At 37.4% G+C, this 15832-nt stretch overlaps 1 protein-coding gene across 2 annotated transcripts in view; it reads right to left on the bottom strand.

The window, feature by feature from the left end:
- Positions 1-15832, bottom strand: part of gpcpd1 (glycerophosphocholine phosphodiesterase 1) — a 61794-nt gene that overhangs the window by 21148 nt on the left and 24814 nt on the right. For both annotated transcript variants that reach the window (XM_073051344.1, XM_073051343.1), the window contains 5 exons: positions 11933-12056; positions 6702-6936; positions 4425-4581; positions 3955-4084; positions 2537-2591 (listed from right to left, as the gene is read on the bottom strand). In XM_073051344.1, the coding sequence (XP_072907445.1) occupies positions 2537-2591; positions 3955-4084; positions 4425-4581; positions 6702-6936; positions 11933-12056 (701 nt within the window). The remainder of the gene's footprint in view (positions 1-2536; positions 2592-3954; positions 4085-4424; positions 4582-6701; positions 6937-11932; positions 12057-15832) is intronic.

Genomic DNA, 15832 nt, shown 5'->3' with positions numbered 1-15832 from the left:
CAGAAGATGAAAGGTTATAAAAATCAATATTTCAAAACATCAACTGAAATGTGGTTAAAATTCAGTTATTTTGGGCCAAAATAGAAGCATTGCTTGAAGTCAATTAGAATTTTAGGAATGCAATTAGCATGGTTCTGCCAAGACAGTTGCAAAGAGATAGAATCAGATGATAGGCATACATATGTTGTAAAAACAGCCAAATCCAATTTACAATCTTCCCAAATGTTTAGATCAAAGTTACAAGTTTAACAAAAATGCATCAACTTGCAGTTGACAGTAATGAAGAGATCTTGAAAGCAAGGTACAAAGTCGATTCTGGATGATGTTGGCAAGGCAACTTTTGCTTGTAGTAAAAGCAGGGGAGAAGTACGAGTCCTTGATGTTGGTTTAACATGGGAATGGGGAGCACTTGATTAGAACTGAGCTTCGGGCAATATCATAGATCAAGGAAGATGTTGGCAGAAAATCATGAAAGGCTACAGATGGAGAGCAAAAATATAACTGCAAGTTATACAAGATCATTTACTAAGTTTCTTCACTGTGATGGAAAAAACTGTAAATGATTAGGTACATATATAAGAGATGGGCACAAGTCAAGGAACAAATGCACATTAAAGTTGAAGATGGTAGTAACACGAACAGATCTTGGATCTCCTTTTCCTCCCCAAAAAGATGAAAAGGGGGAAATGGCCAAATGGAGGAAACTAGGAACTAAAGTAAAGTGCAGCTCATACATACTTTTAGTCACAAATCACTATTTATGCCATTCAGTCTGGCTTCAGCCCTATCCTGTAATACATGTACTCCTTTTGCTCACACTGATCCCGTTTTCCCAACTCAGGATATATATTTTTAACATCTTAACTAAGATGTTAGGCCCATTTCTCTCTCCTTCCCCGACTCCTGCAATATAGACTGCCTCTCATCTGACATTCTTCCAGCAATTCTATTATCCCAAGCTGGAGAAAGAAAACTAAATTGAAATGCAATCAAGAAAACAGAGGTTAGGTTTCATAGCCAAGCTCAGGAATGATCCGAGGGATAATGGGAACAGAAGTAGTTCAGCATTACAGTGGATCTTCAGACATCCGGATTAATGGGTAGAAGGTAGAGTAGTAGAGCTGAACACACAGCTTCTAAAAAGGTGACAAGAATTCAGTAAGTTTCTTGCCACTTCTCCTGGGGTTGATATTGAAGGGGAGCTGAGCGGAGAGTAGCAAAATGCAAAATAAAATAATCTCAGGATATCTTTCTATAATAATCCTGGAATTCAAGACTATTTTGATAGAGAAGAACAAAGGTTTTTGGGGCTTGATATTACAAAACCCCTATCTCTATGCACTTTTGTATCAACGAGGTTGCATCAAAATTCCAACATTTTCCCTACCTTCATCACCACTGTGCTGCACATCACCTCCAGCAAGCATCCGATTGAAATGGAACACGAGACAAACCAAGAAACACTCACTTCCACCATGGAACCCCAAAAGGTTCTGATCATCCCAAAATCAGGTGGAAGTGAGACAGCCAGATGATGCTTGTATTAGCACACACTTGGAGACTGAGCTCCAGATCATTGTTGAATTATTTCCTCAAATGTCTATTTTCTCATACAGTTAAAATTCACAAAATGAAAGGCTCTTCAAACTGACCCCATAGCACACCATACTCCCAACATTAAAGATCTATCACAAGAACATGGAAAATATGGATAATTTCCTACATCTTTGTTTCTACCTCCAAAAGCAAATTATATTCACTTTTAGCGGACCATCACAGCCAAGTAACCTCTAACACTGCACAAAATTCTTCCCATCTGACTGCATGCTTTTGAAATGTTACTAACAAGAGGAATCAAAACCCTTGTGAGATTTCTACAAAGTTCTTCAAATCTAAATGGCAGCATGAGCTAACTAGCCTTCCAGGGCCACATAGCTAGCATCAAGGTCCTAATCACAGTCAGTACAAAACAGAAGGCCACGTCCTTTATGTGTATAACACCGGCATCCTGAAAATGACAACAGGTACAGTACAACAGTACAATGCACTGTGCAGTTTACCATGTTGCAGGTGGCAATCGTCTTTCATTTGAAGACAGAACTACTGGAAGGCATTCTGAGATGCTCTTTGCTGAGAAGCTAGACCATCTTGCATTTGCCCCTCAGCTTTGTGCCAACCATAGCTGCTAAATCCAATGTTTTGGATGGGCACAAAGATAATAATAAATTAAAGTTGCTTATTTTTATTGTAATATACATGTTTCTAATTCTAATGTTTCCATATATTTTAAGTGAAAGACCATTAAATTGAAATGTGTTCTATTTTGTTAATTATAAAACAAAGTATTTCTTCTATAATGAAACAAAAATCTAAAAACAATACAGCAAATTATAGGCTGGCAATATTGGTTCTGCTCATACGAATCAATTTGTTCATTACATTAATACATTTAAACTCTTGGGATAAACTATGGCGTCATTGTGACCTTTTAAGGCAACATATACTTGGAAACATGCAGAGTTGTTTTATTACTTACGTGACTAGCGGCATTTTTAAAGGAAGCTATTGTGTTTTCTCTGACCTTTGCGAGGCTAAAACACAATTTTGTTTAAGAAAATCAGCTCTATGAAACCACAATATATGTTGTTTCAATATGTATAGCTCCTTACTGTTATAATAGTGGAATAACCAAATATTTAATTCCTAAAAATTTATGAGCCAGAACATTTGTAAACTAAATTTTCTGTCATTTAAAATTTTTTATTTATAACTTTGTTAGACAGAGTACAAAGAATATAGCATAGTAAATAAATGCAAATAACATTTATAAATTTTGTGCTTTCGATTTATTGAACAAGTGCAGGAAAAGTTGTCCAAGCTCTTTAGTGTAATTTTCAGATATCCCAAGGAAAAAAAAGCGCGAGTCAGTCTCCTCCCCAAATGCTGAACAAGCATAGCCTTTCAAAAAAAGCAGGATTGCAAGATGGGGAATGCTTGATAAAAGAGTGTCCTTTTTTAAGTAATATCATTTTATTTATGGACATAATGGAAATAAAAATCTTTGCAAACATTACAATGCATACATACAATAACTTCATTGTAGGATGAAGAGAGGCAGCATAGAAAATGGAAAAGTGATAATACAATGGACATGGTGAAAAGGTGTACCATATTCATCAAGAATAAAATCACAAATGGAGAAAGGAATAGAAGGGCAAGTTAATACAGGTTTGCTGAAGCAAGCTGTGAGTGGGGGCAGTGAAGGTTCAGGAATATTTATAGGACACCTGCATCAAGGCATCTGTGTTGGTGCTGTAAGTACTATTACAATGTTTTGCCACTGTGCAGCCATTTGGTACCAATTTGTATTTTGAAAGAACAAGGGATAACTGACACAGTAAAATTTCAAAATACAAATTTTTAAATTACCATAAACGAAAATGTTAAAAAAATAGCAAATGTAGCCAGCATGTAATCAAACCACTATTAAAGCAAAACAATCTTATATAGAAAAAGTTCAACAATAAATATGCCATGTGAATACAAAGAGAAAAACTGACTAAAGTACACATAGAAGTAACATTGCTAAAGACTATAAATCATCTATTGTCCCACTACTGCACATACTATTTTAATAAAAGTAACTGGAGTTTAAAAGTAGATCTATCCTTAATATATGCACTGAATGAGGCAAATGATAAATACATAAACAAAATCCAGACATTAAAACTATATTAATATAATATGCATGAGATTGAGATAAATAAGATCTAAATGCATCAATACTTACAAAATTAAATACAGCAAAATATAACAGGTGGTTTGTTATTTTGCTATTTGGTGCAGGTTTACAGTTTGAGCACCTCTAAATGTTCTGCTATAACCCAGCAGAAAGGATAGAAAAGACACCTTACTGCCTGGCAAAATAAATAAGACTTTCAATGTAAAACTTACTTTGCAGATGTTGAATTTCCAGCACCCCTGTGCCCAACATCCAAAGCCATTCTGGGTTTCCAGTACTTGAACAATGAAGGAGACATGTCACAAACAAAGCCATCTAGAGGCTTAATAACGATGTAGTCGACTAAAGAGAGATAGAAATGATTATTGCATACATTCAGGCATTTTAAGTTTAATTCAGATTCAACAAAAATAATATTGCATGTGGGCAAAAGAAAGCATCACTCTCCCAAATCATGTGGAAATACATCAAGGCTGTAGAATATCAATATAAATACAACTTTCATTTAAACTTGAATATTTATGAGAGAACAAAGCCTTTATCAATTTTGTACAGGAGAATCCATACATCATGCAGTACACCATTTCACGAGGAAGTCTTTGGTATGATAAGCCAATAACAATTTGCATACAAAAGTGGCACTAATCAATACAATTTCAAAACTTATACATTTTGCTGGTACCTTTTACTTTTCCAATAGTTTGTCTCGAATTTCTGCTCATGATAGGAAGAGTGATAACCCCACTGGACTTGTCCACAATTGTTGACGAAAGAAGGCAGGCTGAGCCTACGTGACCGGGGAGTGCATCACCTTGTACCACTGCTACTCCCAACTCTTCCTATAAAAAGTAAATGGACCAGTGAATGAGTTTAAACAATTGGTAAAAGTGCAAGCAGTCCAACTGGCTCAAGGGACAATAAATTGCTTAGTTATCATTCACTATCTTCTTACTGCAGATCTTAAAGACTTTTTTTACTCATTACTTACCACCCAGTCTATATCTACCTTTGCCAATGACGCAATGGCCAGCAGTGACACTGTAGCTGCCTCAATGTTTCAGTGAGGGGGATTCGATCCTGACCTTGAGTGGCTAATCTGTTTGCAACTCAGAAGTGAGACAACTCATTCTAATGTGAAGCCTAACCAAGATAACATTTTAGGTAGCAGAGAAATTTGACTCCTGGCAGCATTTTGGATAACTGGTCACTTGGTTGACTAATTTCACAAGTGCTAATCTTAGACATTTCATTTGAGGACCTATACCAGGAAAAAGGTTCTGGATTTTATTTTCAACTACACAGAAGTCATACACAATGGAAAATAAGAGAGGCTTTTCATTCTTCATTATCATTCCTCATTAGTTAACTGTCAGCTTCTCTAGAATTATTTGAATCCCTGCCCAAAGGTTGCTCTAATTCAGTGCATTAATCTCACTGCAACGATATCCAGAAATTATAATACTGTTTTGTGGGACACCTCTACACCTGCTGTATCACTGCTTTACATGGAAGTGAGCAGTCAAATGGTCTGTCTTCATGGTGTATGAATCTTTGTCATATCAAAATAACCTGCATTATCCTGGGTTGCATATCAGCAATAAACACCCCCATCTTTTGATGGAGAGAAGATATTATTGGAGCAGCTGGAAGTGACCATCAATATACTGGGAGTAAAATGAATCACAACCAATCTTCTCTTACATAACTTAAACCATTCCCTAGTTTCCCCAAGAGTGTTTTTTTTTAAAAAAACACAACTTAAATAGAGCTTTGATGTTAAAAGCAGTTACTCCTACATTATCTTTAGAATTTAACACAGTGCATTGCTTTCAGCAACAAATTAAGTTCTAATTTTAAAAAGGCAGTATTAAATATTTTCTCCTTCAGACTGAGTTTTAATCAGACATTAAAAATTGGCAGCAAACAAGAAAACTTCTTCAGGCATTGAAACAATAGAAATACTATAACAAGCTGTATTAGATACAATGACCAAAAAAAACATCAAACTGAAAAATAAATTCCAACATTCTTACATCAAAAAGAGATGAGGGTTAGTCCATTATTATGTGGGGCAGAAGCTAAAGAAATATTAGCGATAAGATGGTTGTGCACTCAGACACAGTCACCTCTCTGGGTTCAACCACGGGTGTCATTGACTTTTAAAAAAACTGTCTTTTACAATCTCAAGACACAGCTGGATATTAAAAACTTCAAGTATTGCAGGTCTACCCCATCAACAGATGAGCTACAGAAAGGGTTTGGAATTAATGTGCAAAGATGGGATGCAATCTAACATCAAGTGATCATCTTGTAAATTTTACTTGTAATTTCAAGACCCTGTTGAACAGTGGTAATGTAGAATACTGCAAGTATGGTTCACTGGTTTATTGGTGAGACCAAAGGCAGGTGAGCTGTGTGGCCTTGGTTGTAGCACAGACTAGCCTCATGCTGGTCCCTCCTATTGGCGCAGCCCTCCAATGTGCGCTTAGTAGAAGACAAGCTGGAATGCGTTAGTCTGCAGATTGATGTGGCTTGTTCTTGCCAACAATAGCCATGCACCATCACTCTATATATAGGACATGACACTCAGGGACTTGGATTATATTGTATTTCTTATCGTGTGACCATGTATTTACTGCTATCTTATAAGTGTGATATGTGCCTTGTGCTGTATATGACTTGGCATTGTGTTTTGCACCTTGGTCCCAGAGGACTGATGTTTCATCTGGCTCTAATCATGCATGTTTGAATAACAATTAAACTTGAACTTGATTAGTCAATTTCTAATTTCTATCCATTACACAGTTTCTAAAGTGTCTTTCCACATAAAATAATAAATATTCCAAATTAGAGATGTTACAATGAAACCTTTGCTTCCACCCAAGCACTACAAATCAAGCCAATAATCAGAAACTTAAAAAAAACTTGAAAAGAAAGGGGGGAAAAAAAAAAATCAAACCTCAAAGAAGTCAAAAATCAGCTCTAAGTTATCTGGCTCCATAGTTTGAATGCTGTATTCAGTCCACTGGCCAGGTTCCAAAGCATATCCACATTCTGGCTGTGAGTGACGTGACTTATATCCATTGTTACTGATTAAAGTAATTTCTAAAGTAGGAGCAATTTTTTCAGCCAAGGGAGTCACCGGCTTGTCATCATCTTCATCCTCTTCTTCAAATCCCTCTGTCAACTTTACCCTTAGTACAAAATAATCATTGTTAAAAAATGTCATGAGTCTTCACTCAACATAAGCTTCATTTCGGAAACTCATTTTACATTTGATTTAAAGGACAATTTAAAAAAGAAAAATTAACCTCCATATACCAGTGTCCAAAGTCAGGCAAATCAGGCAATTTAAGTAATTGTTAGCATTTTAAAATTTCATAAATCATTATCTTTTCTACAGAACTTCCAACAGTAGGTTGACTCAATTACATAAAGTAATTGTTTGGGGAATAATAATGAAAAAATGCTTCAGTAATAATTCAATTGCATAATATTAACTCTTGTACAATGCTAGGCAACCACTGGGAAAGAAAGGAACCTGGTTTTGGAATACACCTCTGCTTGGAAATTGTATTTGGTAAATTAATACATTAGAATATAGAACAGTATAGGTCCTTCAGCCCATGATAATGTGCTGATCCTTTAATCTACTCCAGGATCAACCCAACTCTTCCTTCCCACATAGCCCTTCATTTTTATTTCATCCATCTGCTTAAGAGTCTATTAATTGTTCCTCATACATCTGCCTCCACCAACATTCTTGGCAGCATTTTGTGCCCATCTATTACAGTGCAAAAATCCTGGCTCTGCAATCCCCTTATTCTTTCGTCCTAACAACTTAAATGTTATAACCCCTTGAAATAGCATTTCTGCCCTGGAGAAAAAGTTTCTGTCAACTCTATCTATGCCTTGAATTATTCTGTACAACTCTCATCATCCTCCTCTCCAAAGAGAAATGCCCTAGCACACTGAACCTATCCCTCATAAGACATGCTTTCTCATCTAGGCATCATCCTGGTAAACCTCCTCTGCACCCTCTCTAAAGCTTCCCTTTGTTCCTTTAAGGAGGAGGCTAGAATTGAACAATACTCCAAGTGTGGTCTAACTAGAATTTAAATCTTTTGTACTAGGGAGGTACTAAATCAATATTAGGGAAGTTGAAGTCATCCATGACAATAAACCTGTTATTTTTGACCCTTTCCAAAATTTGCCTCCCCATCTGTTCCTTGGGTGTCTGTTGCTATTGGAGGTTGGTGTGGGGGTGGGGGGGGGGGGAAAGAAGAGATTAATAGAGTAGCCCCAACAGAGTGAACGCTTCCTTCCTGTTTCTGACCTCCACCCACACAGTAAACAATCCCTCCAAGATAACCCCTTCCATTTCAGAAGCTGGGATACTGAATCTGATTAGCAATGCCACTACCCCACCTCTTACCTTCCTCCATGTTCCTTTTGGAAAAATCTAAATCCTGAAACATTTAGCAGCCATTTACATCCTTGTGACAGCTAAGTCTCCATATGGCCACAACATTGTAATCCCATGCACTGACCCATCCATCTTGTTCCTGCTGACAATCTCATTATGATTTGCATAACAACTGCTCCACCTTTTTCCCTGTCATTAATTTCCACCCTCCTGGAGTTTAACAGTACTCATCTTCATGCTACTTTTATTCTGAATACTTGTTAACATGAGTAGCCAAGTACAAAGATATTCTGTTGAAACAAACTCACATGCTCAAATTATACACAAAGTATCTATGCAGCATTTTGTAATTTAACCCTCCATTTCTATTTGATGTGCATTAGAAAATTTGAGAAAGCAGCACCATTTCCCTATCAAATCCACTTTTCTTCAGAAAAAAGCTCATCTAAAATTATCTAGTCAGTGACATTTCACCAACCCCCCCCCCAAATACATTTTACAAACCACTTGTTACAAAGCACGCCGAGGGGGAATTCCAGTCCTAAAATTTGGCATAATAGAAAGCAATGTTTAAAATATTCTTCCAAATAGTGTTTTATCGTGGTGTGCTACACACAGCGCTGGAATAACGACACGCAGACGGTGAGTTGCAGTTGCGTAATTTATTCAAACTTCGCGGCCTCGCTTTTAAAGCTTCCCGTTTCCGCCCTCCCCGGGCGGAAATGCTGTAGGGGACATGTATTCACAGTCCCTTCCCGTGCACGGGCTTTTCCCCTTGCTGGTGAAGAAGGCCTGTCGCCCTTTTTGGGACCGGCCTCTCTGCCGGCGTGCACCATTTTGTGAGCTGGTTTGAGTGCGCTGGAAAGTGGGTCACCACAGTTTTACCCTCTGAATAACAAATGTGTTTTTATGCTCAACAACTAATTCACTAACAAGAACATAAAACCTGAAATGCACTCACACAATTAATTGTGCCAGCTTGATAGTCATAGCTTATTATTTTCATTGAAAAAAACCTCATAAATTAAATATTAATGCTACAGAAGTTTAATAAGAGTAAGGTTTGGAGATCAAAGCCCAGTCACCATCTTAATCCAAGTATGCTACATGTATGTTCTGTCAAGTGACAAATTACACAAAGATGTTTTCATAACATCTTTTGTTCACAAATTCGAATGAAGAGTTTTCTATCACCTTCTGGTACCATGCTTGGAGTTCTATAGACTTAAATCAATCCATCACTCAAACCTGCTCTGTAAATCAAGTCAGATGATTTTTAATATCATTCCTGTTAGTCCCATAATCTTCAACAGGTTGACACCTATACCTCTATTCCCCTAAAAAAAACAAGCTGAAAATTTGGAAATCCAATTCATTCTGGTCTAAGTGTTCAAATCTCATCAGAATTACATTCAATTTTGTTGACACTACCCACTTTCCAATAATCACGGGCAAACAACATAATTTTACCTTAATCAGGTATGTCAAACTGAATGGTACTCCAATTTTCATCTGTTAAAACGTTTCTTATGTTGACACTTCAATGAGTTTTATTTATGGTTGAGCAGGCAAACTATATTGTGATTTGTTTGTTCTGCCATTATCCAAGTATTGTTGATTCAAGATGAAAATGCATTAAATGCATTTCATGTCAACCAATGAAAACTCCTAAAGTATAAACATTCACTTTCAAATGACAACTTGCACTTACGTTGCTTCCGATACACCCTATTACAGAATTGTCACAAAATTGTAGAAAAGCAAATATAGCTCTCATGATCAAAAAAAATGTAATAAGGAGGACAGTCAGTTAAATCTCAAAGAAGCTTTAAAACATTGAGATGTGACAGGATTAATAGGTACCTGGACAGAAATAAGGAACTGAGGAAATCCACAACAGATTTGATAAGGGTGAAAGATGTTTAATTCTATAGATTTTTTTTTTTTAAAGATGAGGAACTGGATATAGTCAATGAGGGTAATACCAGTCTAGACAAAATAGATAGCAGCAGGTTGTCCTCACTGATGGAAAGGGTAAAATAAAATAGAAAAAGTACACTAAGAGTAACACAAAGAAATTAATTCAAGAACTGAAAGTATGTTGAAAAGAAAAATTGATTAGTTTGTAAGCAGCAAATAAAGGGCCAGTGGTGCATAGACATGAAAGGAACTAGAGGTTTGCTCTGGTAAAGAGTTAGCATGAACATAATAGGCTGAATGACCACTTTCCGCGATGCTACGCAAAGTCATTCTAGTAATTTGAATTTTACTGCTTTTCTAATTACATGGCTTCTCCATGTTGAAAGGTTAGTTTAAAAATTATTACTTAAGATATCAATTCTGATAATTGCAAAACTGTCAGTTAGAAGTTAATTAATAATAAACTGTCTTCTTATGGAAGTAGATCAGTTAGTAATACCACCATTTCCATGAACTAGACCAACAACCTTCCTTCAGACAATGCCACACCATTTTATTTGATTAAGATCAAACACGGAGTGGGCCCTTCAAGCCGTACTGCCTAGCAACCCCCGATTTAGTCCTAGCTTAATCATGGGCCAATTCATGATATTTGGACTGTGGGAGGGCATCCACACAGTAACTGAGAGAATGAACAAGCAATGGTGGGAACTGAACCTGGATTGCTTGTACTGTCAGGCACTACGCTATCACGCCACCCCAGAATAGTGGTCTTTCGAAATAGTACTGACAGCAACTTTGAAATAGCTCATTGGATAAGCCCACAAGACGTAGGAGCAGAATTAGGCCATTCAGCCCATCAAGTCTACTCTGCCTTTCAATCATGGCTGATTTATTATCCCAACAACAATGTCGACAGCATCCTTATAGATGCTGCCTGGCTTGCTGTGTTCCACCAGCATTTTGTGTGTGTTGTTTGAATTTCCAGCATCTGCAGATTTCCTCGTGTGTGATTTATTATCCCTTTCAATTCCATTCTCCTGCCTTCTCCCTGTAAACTTTGGAACCTTAATCAATCAAGAACCTTCAATCTCCACTTTAAGTACACCCAATATCTTGCTTCCACAATATAAATTCCACAAATTCACCACACTCTGGCTAAAGAAATTTCACCTCAGCTCTGTTCTAAAAGGATATTCTTCTATTCCGGGGCTGCGTCCTCTGATCCTAGACTCCCCCGCTATAGGAAACATCCTCCCCATGTCCATCCCACCTTGGCCTTTCAATATTTATTGCATTTTAATTAGATCCCCCCCCCCCCCCCATTCTTCAAAACTCCAGTGAGTGCAGGCCCAGAATCATCAAGTGCACCTCATACTCCAACTGTTTCATTCCAAGGATCATTCTCAAGAATTTCCATTGGACCCTCTCCAATGCCAGCACATCCTTTCTTAGGCAAACGACCCAAAACTGCCTTATGTAGCTTCAACATTACATCTTTGCTTTTACATTCTAATCCTCTCAAAATGACTGTTAACATTGCATTTACCTTACTACCGAATCAACCTGCAAGTCAGCTTTTAGGGAATCCTGCACGAGGACTCTGAAGTTCCTTTGCACCACAGAACCCACCAATTTCTGTAAACGAATATGACTTTATCCAATTGTGATGTGAAGTCAGGAACACTAACTATATTTTTTCCGCTCTGGGCTCAACCAGTGGAACATTAATTTTGTTCAGTACAGTGAAATTGGCTGCATAACATACAGCTGGTAACAACTCTCACTCAAGTGCAGATTTAACAGTCTCATTTAAAAACATTAGTTAAAAAGAAATGGTTTACCTAAATCTTGATTTTTTGAACTTCTTCTTGGATATAGAAACTGGAGGTTTTTCAGAATAGTGCAACCTCAAGCGAATTTCACTCTGACATGTCAACCACCCAGATTCCAATTTTTCAACGCCACCTGAAATAAATCAAGTCATCATGTGCTTCTTTAAATAAAATTCTCAAACATTAAAAAATACTAACACTGCGAAATAAGCCACAACCGAGACTATCCATGCTTGTGGAATTTCAGTTAACATTCTGGTTGAGGCATGTAATTAATAAGGTATGTGTCACCAGTGATTATTGAATAAACAAATACTGTACAGGCAATTGTGTATTTGAAATGCATAATGGTTTCAAGATAGATTGTGCATTCAAGATGGGACTAGTGAAATGGGAAGACAAAGGAATCAAACAAAATACGCTTCCATTTCAAAAGGGTTCGTGTTCAGTCCAAGTGGATGATTATATTTATGACCAAATTGAGGCAAAAGCATAACAAATGAAATTACCCACACTAGCTTAGTGAGGAAACGATTGCATGGATATTATGCATTCAAACTTGTTTGGGAGAACATGAAATACATGAATCAATGTGGCCTATAATAGAAAGAAATACTTAACCCTCAGAAAGTGAGAGGAGGTAGTTGAGGGAAATGGGTGAGTGTGTCAAAAAATAAGTTTCTAATACCATTTGGGTCAGGGGACTATGAAACACATTGAGAATGTGCTTCAAAGGCTGTTAAGCAAGCTAAGTGTTTTTAGTAAAAAGAACCAAGATAATTTATCAGATGTCAGAGGAAACTTTCAAAAGGATCAATGACATAAATTTCTCACGTTTCTCCATAAACATTTGTTAAAATTAAATTTGGACTTTTTTGATTTATACTGTACATTTACAAAGTAAAAATACAGCTTAACATTCTTCTAATGCCCTTGTTTTACTAGTGTTATCTGTCAATGAGGGAATTGTTTGGACCAAAATATCATTCTCTGTAGAAGACAAGGACTTCATCTTGTCTGTGTCAATGAATAGCTGAGGGCACTGAAGGTAAATTCCGCAAGATACAAAAATACACTGAATGACATGTGACAATACCCCGCAGATCAGAAAGTTGTAAGCATACAGTATATTCCTTAATCTAATTTCAAAGTTATTAACTATTCCGTTAGTGACTGTACACAGCATCATACAAGTTCTAGCTTTAAACCAAATTCCTCTGTTGTATTATTTTTGGAGGGCCTGTCCTGGACACAGCACATGTGCAATTAGGAAGAAAGAACAGAAATGCTTTTACTTCCTTAGGAATCTGTGAAGATTTGGCATGTTATCTAAAACTTTAACAAACTTCTATAGATGTGTAGTGAAGGGTATATTGACTGGCCTGGAATGGAAACACCAATGCCCATGAACAGAATATCCTACAAAAAGTAGTTGATATCCCAATCCATCACAGGCAAAGCCCTCCCCTCCAATAAGCACATCTACACAAAGCTTTTTTCAGTAAAGCAGCATCCATCACCAGACAGCCCCACCAACCAGGTCATACTCTCTTTTTGTTGCAGCCATTATGAAAAAGGTACAAGAGGCTCAAGATTTATACCAACAGCCTCAGTAAAATACCCGTCAACCATCATGCTCTTGAACCGAAGGGGCTAACTTCACTGCCCCATCTTTGAAGTGTTCCCACAACCTACGCACCAACTTTCAAGGACTCTTCATCTCATGTTCTCAATATTTATGGCTTATTTATTAATACCTTTTCTTTCTTTTTGCATTTGCACAATTTGCCGTCTTTTGCACAGTGGTTAAACACTCAAGTTGGTGCAGTCTTTCATTGGTTCTGTTATTGTTATTATTCTACTCTGGACTTATTGTGTATGTCCACTTTATACGGTGACAGATATGTACTTCGATACTAAATTTACTTTGAACTGGGATATTAATCTAAACATTCTAATTGGACTAAAAACCTCAGGACTTAAAAATCTTCAATGTTTAAAGTAATTTATCAACACTTCATCCTTCCCTCATTAATTTTCCATAATTCTGAAGTCTCTAATAAGATACAATTCAAATATTACATGTAATATTAGATTTCTTGCTTTCAGGTTTCTTGATTTCTCCAGTATGTCTGAGAATTTTTTTTTGAAACTGACTCCAAGAAGCCTCTCACTACCTGTTATCCTGATTATAATGACTGCACGCCCTTATGTTAGCAGATGGTAGAATTAAAAGCGTAAAAGTACTTTCTGCCCAACTAAAAGCAACAGCATTTCATATTAAAATCATTCAATCAATGTGCAGTGCCTATAACAAGTATTCACCACTCCTCCCTGGAGGTTTACACATTTTATTGTTTTACAACATTGAATCATAGAGGATTTAATTTGAGACTGGTCAACAGAAAAAGACTCTTATGTTAAAGTGAAAACATCTCAACAAATATAAAACACAAAATAGTTAATTGCGTAAGTATTCATCCCCTCAAGTTAATATTTAGAAGATGTACCTTTGGCAACAATTACAGGCTTGAGCGCGTGAATAGGTCCCTATCAGCTTTGCACATCCGGACACTGCAATTTCCCCCATTCTTCTTTACAAACCTACCTTCACGAGCCTTCCAAGGCTTGCTGCTGTGAAGCATCCCCACAACATGATGCAGCCACCACTATGCTTCACAGTAGGGATACGCCAAACATTGCATTTAGTCTGATGGACATAATGCTCAAATTTGGATTCATCAGACTACAGAACCTACTTCCAGCTGATTTCAGAGTCTCCCATATGCCTTCTGGCAAACTGTAGTTGAGATTTCTTTTAATTTTTTCAATAATAGCTTTCTCTTTGCCACTCTCCGACAAAGCTGTAACTGGAGAAGCACCTGGGCAACAGTTGCTGTATGCACAGTCTCTACCATCTTAGCCACTGAAGCTTGCAATTCCTTCAGAGCTGTCATAGGTATCTTTGTGGCCTCCCTAACTAGTCCCCTGCTTGCACGCTCAGTTTTTGAGGACAGCCTGCTCTAGGCAAATATATAGCTGTGCAATATTCTTTCTAGTTCTTGATGATTGACTTAACTGTACTCAAAGGGACAGTCAGTAACGTGAGATTTTCTTGTATCCATATCCTGACTTGTGCTTTCCAATAACCTTTCCATGGAGTTGGTTGGAGTACTCTTTTGATTTTACGGTGCAGTTTTTGCTAGGATACTGACTCAACAGCAGTTAGACCTTCCAGATACAGACGTATTTTTACGACAATTATAAAACCGTAAGATATAGGAGCAGAATTAGGCCATTCAGCCCATCCAGTCTGCACCACCAATCCATCATGGCTGACCCTAGATTCCACTCAACCCCAAACAACTGCCTTCTCGCCATATCCTCTGATGCCCAGACCGATCAGGAAACAATCAACTTCCACCTTAAATATACCCATGGACTTGGCCTCCACACAGCATTCCACAGGCTTACTACACTCCGGTTAAAAAAAAATTCCTCCTTACCTCTGTTCTAAAGGGTCACCCCTCAATTTTGAGGTTGTGCACCCCCCCCCCCCGAGTTCTGGATACCCCTACTGTAGGAAACATCCCATCAACATCCACCCTATGTAGTCCTTTCAACATTTGATAGGTTTCAATGAGACCCCTTCCCCAACATTCTTCTACATTCCAGTAAGTACAAGCCTAAAGCTGCCAAATGCTGTTTTGAGTTAATCCCTCCATTCCCAGAATCATCCTGTGAACCTCCTCTGGTCTCTCTCCAATGACAACACATCTGTTCTGAGATACGGAGCCAAAAACTGTTGACAATACAAGTGCAGCCTGATTAGTGTCTTATAAAGGCTCAGCATTATCTCCTTGCTTTTATATTCTATTCCCCTTGAAATAAATGCCAACACTGCATTTA

The sequence above is a fragment of the Hemitrygon akajei genome, chromosome 7, assembly GCF_048418815.1.
Source record: "Hemitrygon akajei chromosome 7, sHemAka1.3, whole genome shotgun sequence".
NCBI lineage: Eukaryota > Metazoa > Chordata > Chondrichthyes > Myliobatiformes > Dasyatidae > Hemitrygon > Hemitrygon akajei.
Note: the sequence above shows the minus strand (reverse complement) of the source record. Positions and strands in the feature narration are given on the sequence as shown.